This window comes from Marmota monax, unplaced genomic scaffold (assembly GCF_021218885.2).
Source record: "Marmota monax isolate L192 unplaced genomic scaffold, Marmota_monax_Labrador192_F-V1.1 WCK01_AAM20220418_F8-fsc00168, whole genome shotgun sequence".
NCBI lineage: Eukaryota > Metazoa > Chordata > Mammalia > Rodentia > Sciuridae > Marmota > Marmota monax.
Window position 1 is genome coordinate 3,499,136 of NW_026692492.1, and position 18,582 is coordinate 3,517,717.

Sequence of the window (18,582 nt, forward strand, 5' to 3'; positions counted from 1 at the left end):
ATGGCCACCTGTCACCAGCCACCCTCCAGGTGTGTGTGGACCTTCTAGAATATCCTGTCTGTCCCTCCCCATGGCCACCTGTCACCCCCCACCCTCCTGGTGTGTGTGTGGACCTTCTAGAACATTCTGTCTGTCCCTCCCCATGGCCACCTGTCACCAGCCACCCTCCAGGTGTGTGTGAGGACCTTCTAGAACATTCTGTCTGTCCCTCCCCATGGCCACCTGTCACCTCCCACCCTCCAGGTGTGTGTGGACCTTCTAGAACATTCTGTGTGTCCCTCCCCATGGCCACCTGTCACCAGCCACCCTCCAGGTGTGTGTGTGTGGACCTTCTAGAACATTCTGTGTGTCCCTCCATCATGGCCACCTGTCACCAGCCACCCTCCAGGTGTGTGTGGACCTTCTAGAACATTCTGTCTGTCCCTCCCCATGGCCACCTGTCACCTCCCACCCTCCTGGTGTGTGTGTGGACCTTCTAGAACATTCTGTGTGTCCCTCCCCATGGCCACCTGTCACCAGCCACCCTCCAGGTGTGTGTGAGGACCTTCTAGAACATTCTGTCTGTCCCTCCCCATGGCCACCTGTCACCTCCCACCCTCCAGGTGTGTGTGGACCTTCTAGAACATTCTGTCTGTCCCTCCCCATGGCCACCTGTCACCAGCCCACCCTCCACGTGTGTGTGGACCTTCTAGAACATTCTGTCTGTCCCTCCATCATGGCCACCTGTCACCTCCCACCCTCCAGGTGTGTGTGGACCTTCTAGAACATTCTGTCTGTCCCTATCCATGGCCACCTGTCACCCCCCACCCTCCAGGTGTGTGTGGACCTTCTAGAACATTCTGTCTGTCCCTCCCCATGGCCACCTGTCACCAGTCACCCTCCAGGTGTGTGTGGACCTTCTAGAACATTCTGTCTGTCCCTCCCCATGGCCACCTGTCACCAGCCCACCCTCCAGGTGTGTGTGGACCTTCTAGAACATTCTGTCTGTCCCTCCATCATGGCCACCTGTCACCTCCCACCCTCCAGGTGTGTGTGGACCTTCTAGAACATTCTGTCTGTCCCTATCCATGGCCACCTGTCACCCCCCACCCTCCAGGTGTGTGTGGACCTTCTAGAACATTCTGTGTGTCCCTCCCCATGGCCACCTGTCACCAGTCACCCTCCAGGTGTGTGTGGACCTTCTAGAACATTCTGTCTGTCCCTCCCCATGGCCACCTGTCACCAGCCCACCCTCCAGGTGTGTGTGGACCTTCTAGAACATTCTGTCTGTCCCTCCCCATGGCCACCTGTCACCTCCCACCCTCCAGGTGTGTGTGGACCTTCTAGAACATTCTGTCTGTCCGTCTTCAAAGGCACAGCCCAGGGACCCCCTCCTCCAGCCACACCACACCTGCTGCCGTCACCACCCAGTGAGTCCATCCAAGTGGATTAATCCACTATGAGTCTACACCTCTGCTAACCCACTCATGTCCACTCAAACCTTCCTGTGTGGTCTCTCACGTGACCTAAAGGGGGACATGTCACATCCAAACCACATTTTGGGAAACCCCCCAGACCCCAAAACTGTGTTTTAGGCACAAAATTATTTAAAGTCTCATGTGGAGCTGGACGCGGTGGTGCCCGCCTGTGATCCCAGTGGCTGCGGAGGCTGAGGCAGGAGGATGGCAAGGTGGAGGCCGGCCTCAGCAATGTAGCAAGGCCCTAAGCCACAAATCCATCCACCCAGCACCCTCCACCCACCCACCCTCTGCCGTGGGTGACAGTGACCCTCAGGTAGCACCTGAGTTACTTCTGGAAACCTTCCTTCCTGCTCCGACTTGGGGGCCACCCTGACCCTCCGTGGGAGCCTGGACAGTTCCGCCCACCCCAGGAGCCCCGTGGCCACACTCTGGCTGCTGGCCTTCTGCTGGAGGGACGCAGCCGTCCCTGCCCTAGGCCCCCGGTCCCTGCCCTTCCCGATGACGCCGGGTCCTGAGTCAGGCTGCGCAGCGTGGTCAGGGTTGTGGTTTGCATGGACCACGAGGACCAGGAGGGTGTGTGTCACGTCCCCGGGGACTCGTGACCTTTGACATTCTCTAAAGGTCATCCAGGAGGGAGGGACTTGTCCTCACTCCCATGAGTCACTGTCCCTCCTAAGGACCCAGGCCCTGGGAGCTCTCGGGTGACCGTCCAGCAAAGAGCACCCGGAGCTTCTCAAGACCAGCAGAGGACAGGTGCCTCCGGGGTCCACCCTGAACACAGGCTCTTCTTCCTGCAATGGCCCCACGGAGCCCTGAGACTCCGTGACTGTGCTCCGCAAGCAGGAATGTCACCAGATCCCACGTCCCAGTGTCACAAACAGCCGGCTGACGCTTGGCGGGGACCCTGACCTTCTCGGGCATTTTTTTTCCATTTTCTTCATTCTCTCGTAAAATTCCTGAAGTGACCGCTCCAGGTGGGGGGTCTCATCCGGGAGCTAGGAGCTGGTCCTTTCCCCTGGACAGCACGAGGAGGGACGCAGGAGGGTGACCCCACCCCCAGGGGACGTTGTGGAAATCCTGGGGACAGTTGTGGCTCTCTCACACCCTGGGTGGGGCTGCTCCTGGCTCCTGGTGTGTGGGGCCCAGAGAGGCTGCTCCACCTCCTGCAGCGCACAGCACAGCCCACCCCAGAGCACCCCCAGCCCCAGAGGCCCCCGGTGCCCAGGAGACCTGCAGGACAGAGTCTCTGTCCATCATCTGTCCACCCAGCTGCCGTCTGTCAATCAATCTGTCAATCATCTGTCAATCACAGGAGTTCACAACCCCGGGCGGGGGACCCTGGCAATGTCTGGGGACATTTTTGCTGGTGACCCCAGGGGGCGGTGTCTGGAGCCAGAGCCCCCAGGACCAGGAGTCATGGGCAATGTCACCAAGGTGGAGCCAGCAGCCTGGGGACACGTGGTCAGGGCCACCAGGGCGTCCCCGGCTCGTCCCTCTGGGTCCCTGCTCAGAGCAGCGCCCTGAGCCCTGTGGAGGGCGGTGGCCGTGGTCCCAGCCCCCACCCCTCCCCCGCCTTCCTCCGACAGGCTTGGCCGGGTCCTCGTCCCCACGTGGATTCTCTGTCCCCTGCCCCAAGCCCTGGGCACGACCTGAGCCCAGCTCCTTGGCCGGGGTGCCCGGAGGGTCCCTGGTGTGATGGAACGACCTCGGGGTCTGGAGATGAGCGGGTGGCCCGGCCAGTGCAGCTGGGTCCTAGGTGTCACCTCAGGGTCCTCACAAGAGGGAGGCGGAGGCAGAACAAGAAATGGGAGGCCCGACCTGGAGGCCCTGGGGTAGAGGCCAGGAGCCTGGAAGGGCCTCCACTTCTTCTGCTTGAACTTGGGCCTCGGCAGGACGCATGCTGGGGGGGACTCCCCGCAGGGACCTCGGCGCCCTGAGTGTCCCCTGTCCCCGTGGGCCACCCGAGGTCAGTGTGTCCCTCTTCTCCCCGCGGCCTCCTTTTCCCTTGAATTCTCGGTGCCTTGGCCACAGCCGGGACCCGGTGGCTCTCCACGTGGTCCCGTGTCCCTGCCCTGCAGCCCGGGGCCCTTCTCAGTGCAGGTCCCCCGGGGCCCTGGGGGTCACTTGGGCTGAGGTCACTGCGCACTCCGTAGAGTCCAGTCGTGCTGGACACACAGTGTCCTCTGGTGGCCCGTCTGGGGCTCCTGCCTTTGAGCTCCCGATACCTCTGCAATGTCACCTGGGACGAGTCACTTTACCAGACTCCTCAGGTCCCCAGCCTCCGTCCCTGGTGAGCTGCTTACAGCCTCCCTTTGGCTGAGGCTGGCTTTGAGCTCCCGATCCTCCTGCCTCAGCCTCCCCAGCCCCTGGGATGCCCCGCGTCCTGCCAGCCTCCCTGTTCCCGCAGCCCCCCCCCCCCCCCCGTGCCTGGGGTCGGCCACCGTCCCCACCCCCGGGCGATGACGATGACGCCAGGCTCTGACAGGGGCCATCCGTCCCCCGCGGCGGCTGAGCATCCAGGGTGACTGAGCCTGCTTCCTGCGAGCAACCAGTTCCCTTTCGGCGCCTTTAAACGGTGGCCTCTGCCGCTCACTCGGGAGGTGACACTTGGGGCTGCCTGTCCCTGGCCCCTGTCCCCTTTCTCGCAAGCATGAGGCAGCAGCTCCGGCCCTGGGCCGCGGCCACCGTCCTGCTGCTGGGAGACCTGGTGGCCTCGCGGGACGCAGCAGGAGCCGCGGGTGAGAGGCTCCGGAGCCGCGGGTTCTCTCGGGTTCTGTCCCCCCTTTGGCTCTCCTTCCTGTCCCCCAGAGGGGACGGGGCCGCTGCGCCCTGTTTCTTCTGCTATTCAGAGACAGGGTGTTGCTTCTGCTGAGGCCGGCCTCCACCGGGCCGTCCTCCTGCCTCGGCCTCCCGAGGCATCTCCCACGCCCTCCTGGCCTCGCTCCTCAGTTTCCCCGGAGCACGGCCTCCGGGCAGTGGCCCCCGTCACAGGACGCTGGCCCCCGGCTCCAGGGCTTTCTAGTAACTTCTTAGAAAACGCCGACGTCGCTGTTTTTTGGTTCGCTGGTTTGATGCTTTGTGGTTTGTCTTCTCGCCTCTTGTCTCGCGGGGGCTGCGGTGGAGCCGGGGTCGTGCGTTGGGGTCTGAAACGGGTTTGCACTCGGTGCTTCCGAAGAGCCGGAGGAGGATTCAGGAGGCTGAGGCAGGAGGCTGGCACGTGGGAGGCCAGCCTCCGGAACTTAAGGAGGCCCCCAGCAACAAGGTCTCCGCTGCCGACCTGGGAAGTTGCTGATGGGATTCAGCGGAGCTTTTGGACACCTGCTGTATACACTATGGGGGTCTCCTGCCATCCCAGCCGCTCGGGAGGCTGGGGCAGGAGGATCGCACATTGGAGGCCAGCCTCAGCCACGTAGTGAGACCCCGACTCTAAATAAGATATCATCAGGGCTGGGGACGGGGCTCCGTCCCTGTCACCAAAACAGAAAAAGAAAAAAGAGGGAAATTGAGAAAGTGGGTCACGCGGAGTCGCAGCAGCAGGTGGGGGTCCGAGGGGTCTTCGTGAGGCCGCTGGCCCTCCATTTCCATCAGCTTGACATCTCCAACATGCCCAAGGGACAATATTAGGTTTGGAACCTGAAGCCATTGGAAGTTTCCGGCGGAGGCACTGGGAGGAGGCTCGGCGGCCTCAGGAGGCCGAGGCTGTGTCCCTCAGGGTGGGGGAGAGGCTGGGAGCCAGGACAACAAGATGAAGGAGAAGCAGGAAAGTCCCACCTTTAGAGCACAGGTGACCTTCAGGGCTGGCCTGTGTCCCTGTGTGTCATGCCATCGGGGTCCGTCCCCGTTACACCCGGAGTCAGAGCTCCGTCCCTTTTCATGGCTGAGTAATACTCCACGATGAGAAAAATGACCGCCTTGCATCGATCCCAAGACGTGACCGTTAGCATGTCGCCCAGACGTCTTCAGACCGTGAGGTCCGTCATGCGAAGCCCACGCAAGGCCACAAAGCTCACGTTGACCCTTGGTCAACACAGGGAGCCTGACGTCCCGAGTGGGGCCACAAGACTTCAAAAAATCAAATTCCATAAAAATACAATTTTTTTTTTTTTGGTACCAGGAACTGAGCCCAGGGAGGCGCTTAGCCACGGAGCCACGTCCCCAGCCCCTTTAATTTTTTAATTTATTTTTTTATTTACAGGCAGGGTCTCCCTAAGTTGCTGAGGCTGGCCTCCACCTCCCCATCCTCCTGCCTCAGCCTCCCCAATTCCCTAGCCCAAGTGAACTTGCTTGAACCCACATCATCGCCTCAGAGGTTCCTCCGAGAGCGTCTTCTCGAGGCCGTTGAAGGGGCAGGAAGCACGTTGGAGGCCACTATCAGTTTCCAGAACTCGTTTCTTATCTTGCAAACCCGAAACTCTGGCCCCGCTGAGCAAACAAGGGGCGGTTCTTCCCCACGGCCCTGGGGGGGGGGGGGAAGTGCGGCTCCCTCCATCTCTGCAAATGGGACTCTTCGGGGACCTCAGAGGAGTCCAACCGGCCACTATTTTTGTTTTTTTCTGAGCGCCTTAGCTTGTTGATGGCAGCAGTGTTTTCCACGGTGCTCGGAGGGTGCGGCTGGGGATCTTGAGGGCACGCACCCAGAGTTGATGCAGAATGGAAATCAGCCCCCCAGGGTTCTCTCTCTGTCTCTCTGTCTCCCTCCGTCTCTGTCTCCCTCCTCCCTCCTGAGCAACGCTAAGGACGTTTTACATGGATGGCGGGAGCGGCAGGCGTGTTTGGGGCACCGTTCAGGGAATGAAATCGGACAGAAAAACGGCTGCACCCCCAGACGCTCTCCCCGCAGGCGGCCGGAGAGAAAGAAAAACCCATTTGGCATCAGAAATCGAGGCATCTCTCTCTGTCGTGGAATACAACTCAACCCTGAAAAAGGGCGGACCCGGGGCTGAGGTGGGAGCCCGGACCTGCCTCCCCAGGGTCACTGAGCCTCAGCAGCAGGAACCCCGGCCTCGTGCTTCTCTGTCGAGCCAGGGCCTCCGTCTCGGCGGCTGAGTCACCAGGGCTGGGGAAGTGCCAGCCACAAGGCCACTTGTACTTTCTGGGTGCGGCTTTCGGGCCGCGGCGGCTTGACATTTCCCCCAAGGTCTGAAGGGGGACTCGGTCGTGGCCCAGGGCCCAGCCGTGAACCCCCTGGAACTCCAGATCCCCGGGGCGGGCGGGGGTGGCCTTCAGGTCCGGGGCGCACCAGGTTCCCCAGCTGCCCGTCTTGGGTGGACGTTTGCGTTCATCTCTAACGGGACAGACCCCCTTCTCCAGGGCCGTCGGGTGGCGGGTCCTGTGCGCCTCACGCCGTGCCCAGCTGCACTGACAGCTCAACCCCGACAACTAGTAACGAAACAGACTCAGGATAAGTCGACGCAGTAACAGAATCATTCTGAAAACCAATTTTTTCTTTGACTTTTAGAATTTTCACTTCATTTTTTTTTTTTTTTAGACTCCTGTGGATGGGTGTGAGTGAAACCTCAGAAAGACAAGCTGCAGACCTGGGGGGTGGGGGGACAACCAGAAGGACTAACTTTGTAAAAAAAAAAAAAAAAAAAAAAATCTTGGCTGCGCCTGCGTCCTCATAGGACAAGAAGGCTGCCATGGCTCCGTGTGTTCCGAACTCTTTTCAACCTGGGCTCGGAATGTGCTTTAGTGGCCTCTTTCTGTCCCTTCCCAGGAGAAGGGCTGCAGGTTCACATCACCTGCTTCAACTTCGAAACGGTGCAGGTCACTTGGAACGCGACTGGACACCCGGGGACGAACCTGACCTTCTTCTACACGTGAGTGTCCTGGGCGCAGAGCCCCGTGTCCCTGGGGTGGGAACTGTCTCCCTTGGGCCAGAAATCCTGGCGCCCGCGGACCTCAGCTGGCCGTGGCCCCTGCCCTGAGCCTCTCCCGGCTTCAGAGCGTCCGCCACGGGGGACACGGGGGACGGGGGTGGCGACGTGGGGGTCGGGTCTTTCCGAGGATCTCGGCTGATTTCTGAGAACAGGGGACGGGGCTGTTCCCAGGCTGATGGCGCCGCAGATTAAGGGGAAGAGGCAGAGCCGCGGCGAGGTCCCGCGGCTGAAGGAACAGGGAGGGGACCGTTCTGGGTCTCCCAGGGGGTCACGGGGGGGGGGGGATCGCAAGGTGGAGGTTAGCCCTGAGGCAGAGGCTAGACTCGCAGGGGACCGGAGCGAGGAAGCCACAGAGAGAAGATCGGATCAGGCTCAGCCCCGATAACGCGCGTTGCCTGCGCGGTCGCACAGCACCTGGGGACTGTCACAGCAAGTGCCCCACCCACGCAGCTCTCCCTCCCGGCCTCGAGGACCCGGGTCCCGGCCTCCCTGCCCAGCCTCCACGGAGGCTCCTCCTGCCTGTCCAGCTCCTGGGCTCCAGGTGGCCCTGGGCGGGTGGCCCCTCGCTCCCGTCTCCACGGGGCTCCTCCTCTGTGCCTGTGTCCCCTCCTCTGTCCCTTGGGAGGACACGGCCATGACACCAGGGGAGGACGAGGTGCCCACGTGGAGTCCGAGGCCGGCCACTCCTGGGCGGAGGCCGAGCTGCTCGCTGGCTGAGTGTCCCCGTCCCCCGTGCAGGTTCACGCGGGGCGCGGGTCACCGCCCCTGCACCAACTACACGCTTTGGCGAGGCCACACGTCCGGGTGCCTGCTGGCCGCGCGCGACGACATCCTCTACTTCTCCATCAGAAACGGGAGCCGCCTCCTCGTCTCCAGGAGCCAGTGGCTGAGCGACTACTGTAAGTGCCCAGGAGCGAGGCCACCGTCCAGTCCCCAGGGGACGCCCCCTGACCCCCAGCTGGGCACGTTGAACCCAGGGACCCTTGACCTTCTCATTTTTTATCTTTGGCCGAGTCGCTCAGGGCCTCACGGAATTGCTGAGGCTGGCCTCCAACTGGCCATCCTCCTGCCTCAGCCTCCTCTGGGTCTGTGTCCCCTCCTCTGTCCCTTGGGAGGACACGGCCATGGCACGAGGGCCCCCTGCCCCAGGAGGAGCCCAGCTCAGGACCCTCCACTGACGACCTCTGCAGAGACCCTGTTCCCACACCAGGTCCCATTCTGGGGTGACGGGGACCTAGAACTCGCCCAGACCCCAGTCCGGTCCTCACAGATGTCAGACCACTTTGCAGACTGAGGGCTTCCCTCTGGGGGACGCCCAGGTCCTCGGGGTCCTGGTCAGGACTTGCAGTGGACATGCCGTGGGGACAGACACATGTCCACTCCCGCACGTCTGCAGCCGGGGGTCGGGGAGGCGCGACGGGGTCTGGCCCAACCCCGGGGGACCCCCCGGCCGGACCCTCGCCCGGGGCTGAGGTCTGTGGTCCTCCTCGGCAGTGAAGCCCGGCTCCCCCAAGGACGTCCACTTCCGGTGGCTGCAGGAGGACGTCCTGGTGACGTGCTCCGACCTGCCCTACGGGGGCCTCCTCTACGAGGTCCAGTACAGGAGCCGCTTCGACGCCGAGTGGGAGGTGAGCAGGACGCGGCTTGGGGGAGGGGGACGAGGGACGCGGCCTCCCTGGTGTCTGTGGTCAGCGTCCAGCAGGGAAAGGCATCGGGGGCCTATGTGCAGGTTCCCGTCTGTCTGCCCGTCTGTCTGCCATCTCTGTCCATCATCCACCCATCCGTCCATCCGTCCGTCCATCTGCATCCGTATCCCACGCCTGTATTCGCACCCAGATCTCTAGGGCCACAGGCCTGGAGGTGACTTCAGGGGTGGCCTCGTGCACGGATGGGGTCAGCCCATCAGGTCGTCACTGTGGGCAGGGTTTCTCGGGGGACAGTCTAGAGGCCAGGGTCCTTCCTCTCTGTGGGCTCTCCGTCTTTCAGCTGAGGCCCTTCAACTGATCGGACGAGGCCCACCCCCGAGGCTCAGCGACTGAAAGTCGACCCGTATAATGGTAGCTCAATATGGTACCGGGGACTGAACGCAGGGACCCTTAACCGCTGATCCCTGTCCCCAGATCGAACTTTCTTTCCAGACAGAGCCTCCGTCACTAAGTTGCTGAGGCTGGCCTCCAGCTTGCCATCCTCCTGCCGTAGCCTCCCCCAGGGCTGGGATTGTGGGCGAGCTCCACGGCGCCCAGCCGTAGCCCCATTTCTGACCCGTAAATCGCCTCTTTTATTGAGAAACTAAGGTGCCAGGCGCAGGAGGCGACAGCAAGGCGTGGGTTGAAGGAGGGTCCACTGTACACGGGCGCACGTGGGACCCCTCCACGATCCCCCGCTAGGAGAACGCTGAGACGACAAGTGGCTTCCCGAGGGCCACCAAAGGGCACTGGAAGGACGTGGGAAGGCCAACCGACTCCCATCCTGCACGGACGCACAAGGTTCCAGGGCGAAAGACCCCGGCCCAGCCCCTAACGGGGGCATCCGATCTGTCCCCAGTCCAGGGAAGCGACGACGTGCAACGTGACCGTCGGAGGGTTGGACACCCAGAAGTGCTACAGCTTCCGGACCCGGGTGAAAACCACCGAGGACCAGTACGGCCCCCACGCCACCCCCAGCGACTGGTCCCAGGTGACGCACTGGCAGAGGGCGGAGCTCAGAGGTGAGAGGAGGATACGCAAACGCATGCAAATTTGCGCAAATCTATGCAAACACACACAAATATATGCAAATACATGCAAATATATGCAAACGAAGTGAAAATATGCAAATGTATGGGAAGGTATGGAAGCTACGATGTGCAAGACCACAGATGGCGACACGGGTGTGATGGACACCCAATGGCTGGGGGCGGGGCACAGGTGGGTTAGAGAGAGGGATGGGTCACAGGTTGGTGGACAGACGGACCACCGACGGGCAGATGGACAGACCTCCTTCCGTTCGGTTTCAGACTCCTGCGAGGAGGAGCCCGGTCTTCGCCGCACGCGGTTCCCCAAGTTCATCCTCATCTCCAGCTCGGTCACCCTCCTGACCCTGTGTCTCCTGCTGCTGTCCTTATGGAGACTGCAGAGGTAGGGACACCGCCGTCCCCGCCGTCCCCCACACGCAGGGTCCCGGCCAGCGTCCCACGGCTGTGTCCAGGAGCCGCCCAGAGGGGGCAGACTCATTGGAGGGTCACTCGAGGTCGGCCGAGTCCATGGCCAAAGCTGTGGTGGCTGGGCAGGGGGCTTCTGCTGCCCCTGGGGCTGGGCGTGCAGCTCGGCCCGTGTGCAGGAGCCCCGGGTGTGACCCCAGCACAACTGGCCGAGCTGTCGACCCGGGTGGCTCCGTCTGGTTGCAAGACGAACCGTCCGTCCAGCACACGTTTCCGTCCACTCAGGACCCAGCAGGCCATCGCTGGGGTGGGGCGGGGGACCAGGGACCTTTCCGAAACTGCTCCCTCGGGCGATTCCCCTTTGGGTCCTTCTCTGTGCCCACTCACCGCGGCCCCTTCTACCTTGACTGACCCTGACCCGGCCCCGGTGGGGACGGTTCCAGGGGCCGATGGCCAAGGTACCATTTCTGTTCCTCGGATGCGGTTCCCATAGCAACGCCCAGCAGCAGGCCGGGCCGCCCTTCAACCTGGGGCCGAGGTGCCACCGGCCAGGCCAGGCCAGGGCAGGGTCAGGTGGCCGTCACAGGTGGACACGGCAGAGACGCCTCAGGCGCCAACTTGTCTAGGTGGATTTCTTCCAGGTCCTTCCACGGAGGGGACACTGCGGTGCCTTTTAGGGGTGTCCCCAGGTCTGCTCCGCGCCCCAGCCCGTCTCACCGGCTTCTCTGTCTCATCTCAGAGTGAAGAAGCTGCTCGTGCCCAGCGTCCCGGACCCGAAGGGCAAGTTCCCCGGCCTCTTCGAGCAGCACCAAGGGAACTTCCAGGTGCCCTCACTGCCCACCGGACAGGGGTGCCCGGCCCTGCCCTCGAAACCCAGGAGAGGGAAGAAATCATTCCTTCTACCCTCTTAAGTTCTGTGACTGGGGTCTGCTAATTAAAAGGGCCAGTAACTGATGAACTAGGAAAAAAACTCCTTGTTTCTTTATATACACGTTGGGGGTTCCCCAGCCCCAGCGTGGGGGGCCTGGGAGACCCTCTGCAGCGATGGTCCTCCATTTGCCAGATGCTGATGGCAGAGCACAGCGTCCCCGCCGGTGCCCAGAGAGGTTGATTGTGCTGCGAGCTGAGTCCCGTGTCCCTTCTTGGCAGGCGTGGATCGCAGACACCCAGAACGTGGTGGTCCCGCTGGCCAAGGCGGGAGGCCTGGAGCCGGAGACCCCCCCGGAGGAGGCCCTGCTCATCCACCTGCTCAAGACGGAGCCCGAGGCGCCTGCCAGCTCAGGACCCGCGTGTCTGCAGACGGGGGAGGAAGAGGCCCCGGGGGGGTCCCCCCAGCTCCCTCCCCAGGCCCCCCAAGGTGGAGACAGGGTGTTTCTGGGAGACTTCGCCTTTGTGATGAGTGACAACTCCTACATGATGCTGTGAGGTGGCCCCTCCAAGGCCACCATCGGGATCCACGCTGATGTCCAAGGACACGAGAAATATCAGGACTTCACCGGAGCCCCCTGGGCCCCGGGGGGCTCCAATCTGGGGTCCCTGAGGACCACCACTCACGACGACCGAAGGGAGGGCATATCCAGGGTGCCCTAATATCCACTCCCCCCCGTGTCCCCCCCAAATCCTCCCCTTTCAACTTTCCCCTCCACACATTGGGCCTTAGACCTTTTCTCATGCAACCCGGGCAGGGAGACGAATCCCATTTTTAAAAAGGCAACAGGCCACCCGCGCGTTAGGGGTGCAGCCTGGGCTCCCCTATTTCATGGCTGACCTCCTCCCCAGGGGCCCGGTCTGGGCCACATTGGCGACCTGCGTCGGGGGAAATGCATATTAATTGCTTTAATTAATTAAATGCATATGAATCGCTTCCCTGGGGGCCCCTTGTGAACGGCGGTGACCCCAGGGGACCCTGAGCCTGGATGCCTCTCTGCAGGGCCCCTGCGACTCCCTCCCGGCCCCCGGGACCCACCCGCATCTCGGCTCCGCCCACCGTGAAGGGCGGGCTTTCTCTTGCTGTCAATCACCGGCTCGGTCCTGACAGCGCTTGCTGCCTGAGCAACCGTGCATGCGGACGGGTCGGGCGCGCTGTTTCAGGAGCCGTCTACACGGCGTGGCTTTGCCACCGAGCCAGGGGCGCGCGTCCTTTTGGTTGTCCCTGGGCGGGTCGCTCGTCCCGGCAGGTGCAGCCCAGGCTGGGTCTCTGCAGCCCGGCGAAAACCCTCCTCCAACAAACCCTCGTCCAACGGCGCAGGCGGCGCTGTGCCGGGGTGAGTCACCGATGGCTATCTGCCCTCCTCGTCCCCGGAGGAGTCGCTATCGCTGGAGATCAGCAGCAGAAATGACTGGCAGGTGGGGCCGAAAAGCCCCGGGTGCAAACCCGGGCGTGTCCAGCCCTGGAACAGCGGAGAGGGGGGGAGAAAGGTCCCCGGATGGCGGTGCTGTGTGACCTCGGGCCGTGTCCTGACCTCTCTGAGCTCTGCTCTCTTGTTTTCTCGGTGAACTTGTAAAGCAGGAGTCTGTTTGGCCGCCGGGTGGACAGGGGTCAAGGCCAGCGTGACCTTCCCAGAGGTCATGAAGGTCATGAAGGCGAAGCCGACTCAGGGGGGGAGTTTTGTTTTATTTTTAATCGAGCTGCATGTTGTGGCTGCCTGATCTGAACCGTGGTGCGCGTGTGTGTCTCCACATGTATGCACGTGCACCTAATAGACACCTGGGCATACATGCGTGCGTGTGTGTGCAGGAAGACACAAACGGATGTCTGATGAGCATTTTGCCTGATTTGAATTTGCTCTTGGTTTCCGTGTATTTTGAATCGATTTAGATCAGGATCCTCTTTAGAGAAAGGGTCTGGACATTTTAGTGGGTTAAGTAAGGTCCTTCCTTCAAAAGATATGTCCATGTCCCAGCCACCAGGACCTGGGAGTGGGACCTCGTGGGGACACAGGGTCTCTGCAGAGGTGGTCGGTGCAGGGTCCTGAGCTGGGCTCCTCCTGGGTCAGGGGGCCCTCGTGCCATGGCCGTGTCCTCCCCAGAGACAGAGGAGGGGACACAGGCCCAGAGGAGGAGCCCCGTGGAGACGGAGGCAGAGACTGCAGTAAGGGGCCACCAGCCCAGGGCCCCCTGGAGCCCAGGAGCTGGACAGGCAGGAGGAGCCCCCTGGAGCCCTGGAGGGGGCTGGACACCATGGTGAGAGGCAGGTCCTGTGCACAGCTGGACCCCAGACCTGTGAGGGGGACCTGGGGTGGGCACAGGGTCCCTGCAGAGGACAGGTGGTCAGTCGGTGCCCTGTCCACTCGTCTCCAAGGGGGACAGATTCTCTGCCAGGACCCTGAGCTCATGCCCAAGGAAAAAACAGGAAAAAATACAAATAAGAAAAAGAGCCCGGACATTGGCCAGGCCCCGTGGATCCCTCTCCTTCTGACAGAAACGTGGAGCCTGACCAGGTCTGTGTTGCTGGCAGTTTTGGTCACTACCATCTCCATTTCCTTCAATAAAAAAAATAAAAGAAAGAAAAGAAAAACCCCGGCCGTTGCCCAGAGAGCAGACCCTCGTGCAGCCCAAGGAATCTTCGAGAGTCTCCTAGTGGGCATGGAGAGAGGGCAAATCCTCCGACAAAATCCCTCTGTGCAAAGTTCTGAGACGCACGGATGAGAATCAAATTAGATCAGATTAAAAAAAAATGAAATAAAATGAAAAATAAAAATAAAATAAAATGTAAAAAAAAATGAAGTAAAGAATGAGATGAAGTAGAATGAAATAAAATAAAAATTCAATTCGATTCAATTAAAAACAACATAAAAATGAAATGAAGAATGATATAAACTAAAATGAAGTAAAATAAAAATGAAGTAAAATAAAATAAAAAATGAAATAAAAATAAAATGAAAATGAAATGAAATAAAAATAAAATGAAAAATGGGATAAAATAAAAATGAAATGAAATAAAAAGCGAAATGGACTAAGGATCCGCGTCCACCCCGCTGCCCTCCCCAGGTCCGTCCACCCCCCCCCTTGGCTGTCACCGGGGTGGCCCGTCCCCCCCCCCGCCCCCGCCCCGTGGATCTGGCCCTGAGCCGGCGCGGCCCCCGGGACTTGGCTGCGGAATGTTCTGGGCTCGCTGCCCGCCCCCTGGGTGGTCTCCACCTGCGGCTGCCAACACGAACTCGGGGTGAGAAGTCTCCTCTGGGGGGGGGGGGTCATTCCTTTCTGCATCGTTCGCAGGGGCCCCCGGAGCAGCTGGGGGGCAGCCCAGGAGGACCTGGAGGGACAGCCCAGGAGGACCTGGAGGGACAGCCCAGGAGGACCTGGAGGGACAGCCCAGGAGGACCTGGAGGGACAGCCCAGGAGGACATAGGGGACAGCCCAGGAGGACCTGGAGGACAGCCCAGGAGGACCTGGAGGGACAGCCCAGGAGGACATGGGGGACAGCCCAGGAGGACCTGGAGGGACAGCCCAGGAGGACCTGGGGGACAGCCCAGGAGGACCTGGAGGGACAGCCCAGGAGGACCTGGGGGTCAGCACCGGAGGACCTGGAGGGACAGCCCAGGAGGACCTGGAGGGACAGCCCAGGAGGACATGGGGGACAGCCCAGGAGGACATGGGGGACAGCCCAGGAGGACCTGGAGGGACAGCCCAGGAGGGCCCGGGGGTGTGGACAGGCCCCCTACGTTGGTGGCCCCTTCCCCTGAGGCCCTCGAGGGCCGGACCCCCCAGATCGGGGAGAGGCTGACGTCACGGCAGTGGGAGGGGCCGTTCCTGCAGGAGGTCCGCTGAACCCCCCTTAAGGGGTCGTCTTCGGTGTCCATCCCGATGGGCTAGCGATGGCCACAGACCGGACAGCGGGGCCGGAGGGGCGCGGAGGTCAGCGGCCGATTTGCCTCGAGAGGACCCGACCCGGGGACCGAGACCTCGGTGCCTCCAGAGCATTCCCAGGTGGCAGAGAAGTTGGCCCCCAAGTGTGACAAGCTCTGGGCAGGTGCAGCCAGGGACACCCCCGGGGCCACAGGTCCTCCACAGGGTTCCTCTGCAAGGCCACCCGCTGTCCAAGTGTCCGCTTCTGTGTCCACTCATCTGTCCGAGTCTACCTACCTGTCTATGTGTGCATCATCTACCTACCTGTCAATCACCTACCTACCTGTCAATCATCTATCGATCTATCTCTCTGTCATCGACCCATCCTGTCTGTCCAGGTGGCTCTCACACCCTGGGTGGGGCTGCTCCTGGCTCCTGGTGTGTGGGGCCCAGAGAGGCTGCTCCACCTCCTGCAGCGCACAGCACAGCCCACCCCAGAGCGCCCCCAGCCCCAGAGGCCCCCAGTGCAGAGGAGACCTGCAGGACAGAGTCTCTGTCCATCATGCGTCCACCCAGCTGCCATCTGTCTGTCTGTCTACCACCTGTGCATGCGCCCGTCCTTCATGTGCACGACAGTATCCCCATGTGCACACCCGGGGGTCTCTACGAGGCCTTTCTGTGCACACTCGCAGTGAGTGTGTGTGTTCTGCCTTCACAATACAACAGAGCGGGGGAGACTCCTGACGTGGGAGTCAGGAGGGTGCTCCTCCTGGGTCCTAGGAGACAAGAGAACTTATCTTCCTCCTCAGGGACGTGGCTAATGTCCGACCAGGAGCAGAAAAGTGGACACACACGTTCATTAACCTTCACGTGACCCGGGCTCAGAGACTCACGCCTGTCACCCCAGCAGCTTGGGAGGCCGGGGCAGGAGGATCTCAAGTTGGAGGCCAGCCTCAGCAGCCTAGGGAGGCCCTGTCTCTAAATAAAATACTCTATTTACGGGGGGCCCCGAGGCCAGGGGCCACACGATCACGTGGTTCTGTGGCGTCCAGATTATCAGCGTCTGTGGCCCCACTGTGTGTTGCGCAGTTAGACGGACCCTCTGTGGTCTGCGAGCACGTTGCATGTTATGCAGTTGCATTTGTGTCACGTTACAGTTTGCGTCACTTAACCCCGTTCCAGATGCTATAGCTACATCGAATATTGCACGACTGCACATTTTATATATGTATTTCTGTGTCATGAGGTTACTAGAGTCTGCAATCTCCTTGTGCATTCAATGATTACCCGAGCTAGAATAAAAAAAAATTTAAAAAATCACCTATTTTATAAGCGCATTATATATCACATAATTATCTTTAAATATCATGTGCAGTTTATGACCACATGGCATCCTACACTGCCACATTATATATTCTATAATCATGATGTATGTCACATAATTGCATTGCATATTTATGAGCACAGTATGCTAGGTTATATGATCTTGATCATATATCATGCATTTATTACATTGCGTGTCTTAAAATCACAATGCACATAATTGCACTATGTATTTTATAATTACACGATTTTTAAAATAATTGCATTATTTTTTGATAATGGCATTAGGTACTTTATAATTGCATTATGTATTTTATAATTGCATATTCCATAAGTACATTCTATATTCTGTGATTACATTATGTATTTTGTAATTGCATGATATATGTTAGTATCACATTATATGATCGCATTATGTATTTTATAATCGCATTATGTATTTTATAATTGCATTATGTATTTTATAATTGCATTATTTTTTAATAATTGCATTATCTATTTTTATAATTGCATTATGTATTTTATAATTGCATATTCCACTAGTACACTCTATATTTTGTAATCACAGTATGCATTTTGTATTTGCATCATATATGTTAGGATTGCATTATGTATTTTATAATCGCATTATTTTTTTAATAATTGCATTATGCATTTTATATTGCATTAAGTATTTCATAATTGCATTGTTTTTTTAAATAATTGCATTATGTATTTTATAATCGCATATTCGACAAGTACACTCTATATTTTGTGATCACAGTATGCATTTTGTATTTGCAAGATATATGTTAGCATTGCATTATGTGATTGCATTATCCATTTTATATTGCATTATGTTTTTATAATTGCATTATTTTTTAATGATTGCATTATACTATATTTTATATTGCATTCTGTATTTATAATTGCATTATTTTTAATAATTGCATCATGCATTTATAATCGATGCCCTCTCCTATAAGGCCATCCATACTGGATGATCACGTGGTGCATTTCATAATCGCAGCCCACCGTTTCCTGCACTCACCGGAGACCCTCACCGTGGACACTGCCTTCTGTGTGCTCCGTATGGGCCACAGACGGTGCCTGACTTTCAGCGGTGGCCGTCGGGGACAGAGGGACACCCAGGGCTTAAAGGCACAGTGTCCCCCCTCTCCCCTGGGCACTGGACAGGAAGGGACAGCGTGGCCGAGGGGCCTCCGCAGCTGGGCCCTTGGCTTCCGCCCTGCACTCACTCCCAGAGACGCCCCGCTCCGAGGACCAGATGGCCCCTGGCCTCGCAGCCAAAGGGGCAGGAACAGGTCTCAGGTTTCACAGGGTGACGGGCAGATCAAAGGCGGTTGTGCTTTTAAGGAGAGTGGAAAGAGGACCTGTCGGCGGGGGCAGGGGCCGCCGTCCTCCTCCCGCCCAGCAGCCGGGAAGTGGGGGGAGCCTTTGTGCAGCACCTGCCCTTCCTCCAGGCCCGCCCAGGGGCCGGGCAGAGGGGGCCCTAAATCACCGGGTCCAGCGGAGAGCTGGGGTGTGTCCAGGTCCAGGGTGAACAATGCGCTGCTGTGTCCACTCCTGCGGGTCTCCCCTCTGCACCCGGCAGGGCGGGCTGCTTCCCAGCCTCCTGCCAGGCGGCCAGGGCTCCAGCAGAACACCACCCAGGGACGGGGACCTCGGGAGGGAGGTGTGCATGTCACTGTTACAGGGGACAGGTCGCGGAAACTCTGAGGGTGTCGCAGGGAGTTCCTTCAGTTATGGAGATTAAGTTTGGAGCACCTGACTCAGGTGGGCATGGAGACAGAGGCTGGTGCATGCACCTGCTCAGGTGACCTTTGCACCTGGACAGGTGAGCTTTGCACCTGCACAGGTGAGCTTTTGTTTGGGGCACCTGTTTCAGGTGGGCATGGAGCCAGACAGATGCTGGTGCATGCTCCTGTTCAGGTGAGCTTTGCACCTGAATAAGTGAGTTTTACACCCTTACAGGTGAGCTTTGCACCTGTAC

At 59.4% G+C, this 18,582-nt stretch overlaps 1 protein-coding gene and 1 long non-coding RNA gene across 3 annotated transcripts; one reads left to right on the forward strand and one right to left on the reverse strand.

Moving 5' to 3' along the window:
* The first annotated feature begins 4,002 nt into the window (after nucleotides 1–4,002).
* On the forward strand, nucleotides 4,003–12,342 carry Crlf2 (cytokine receptor like factor 2). 2 transcript variants are annotated; one of them, XM_046443452.2, is made up of 8 exons: nucleotides 4,003–4,198; nucleotides 7,177–7,279; nucleotides 8,078–8,238; nucleotides 8,834–8,967; nucleotides 9,884–10,046; nucleotides 10,335–10,455; nucleotides 11,218–11,302; nucleotides 11,628–12,342. In XM_046443452.2, exons 1-8 carry the CDS (start codon nucleotides 4,111–4,113, stop codon nucleotides 11,901–11,903), a joined length of 1,131 nt encoding a protein of 376 aa, XP_046299408.1. In that variant the 5' UTR covers nucleotides 4,003–4,110; the 3' UTR covers nucleotides 11,904–12,342. The 2 variants fall into 2 exon arrangements, with proteins under 2 accessions (XP_046299408.1, XP_058435062.1); XM_058579079.1 differs by lacking the exon at nucleotides 4,003–4,198 and having other exon boundaries at nucleotides 7,048–7,279; nucleotides 9,884–10,015.
* Nucleotides 12,343–16,478: 4,136 nt separating this feature from the next.
* On the reverse strand, nucleotides 16,479–17,861 carry LOC124092108 (uncharacterized). Its single transcript, XR_006851522.2, has 2 exons — nucleotides 17,620–17,861; nucleotides 16,479–16,558 (listed from the first exon to the last, which is right to left on the reverse strand). It is a non-coding gene; the product is annotated as an uncharacterized LOC124092108 (long non-coding RNA).
* Nucleotides 17,862–18,582: the final 721 nt, after the last annotated feature.

What these genes read in the sequence shown, in the direction of transcription:
- Crlf2 (XM_046443452.2), top strand. Translation starts at nt 4,111, where the DNA reads ATGAGGCAGCAGCTCCGGCCCTGGGCCGCGGCCACCGTCCTGCTGCTG. An exon ending in GCTTCGACGCCGAGTGGGAG is followed by an intron (nt 8,968 to 9,883) that starts GTGAGCAGGACG and finishes ATCTGTCCCCAG; the next exon opens with TCCAGGGAAGCGACGACGTG. An exon ending in TCCTTATGGAGACTGCAGAG is followed by an intron (nt 10,456 to 11,217) that starts GTAGGGACACCG and finishes GTCTCATCTCAG; the next exon opens with AGTGAAGAAGCTGCTCGTGC.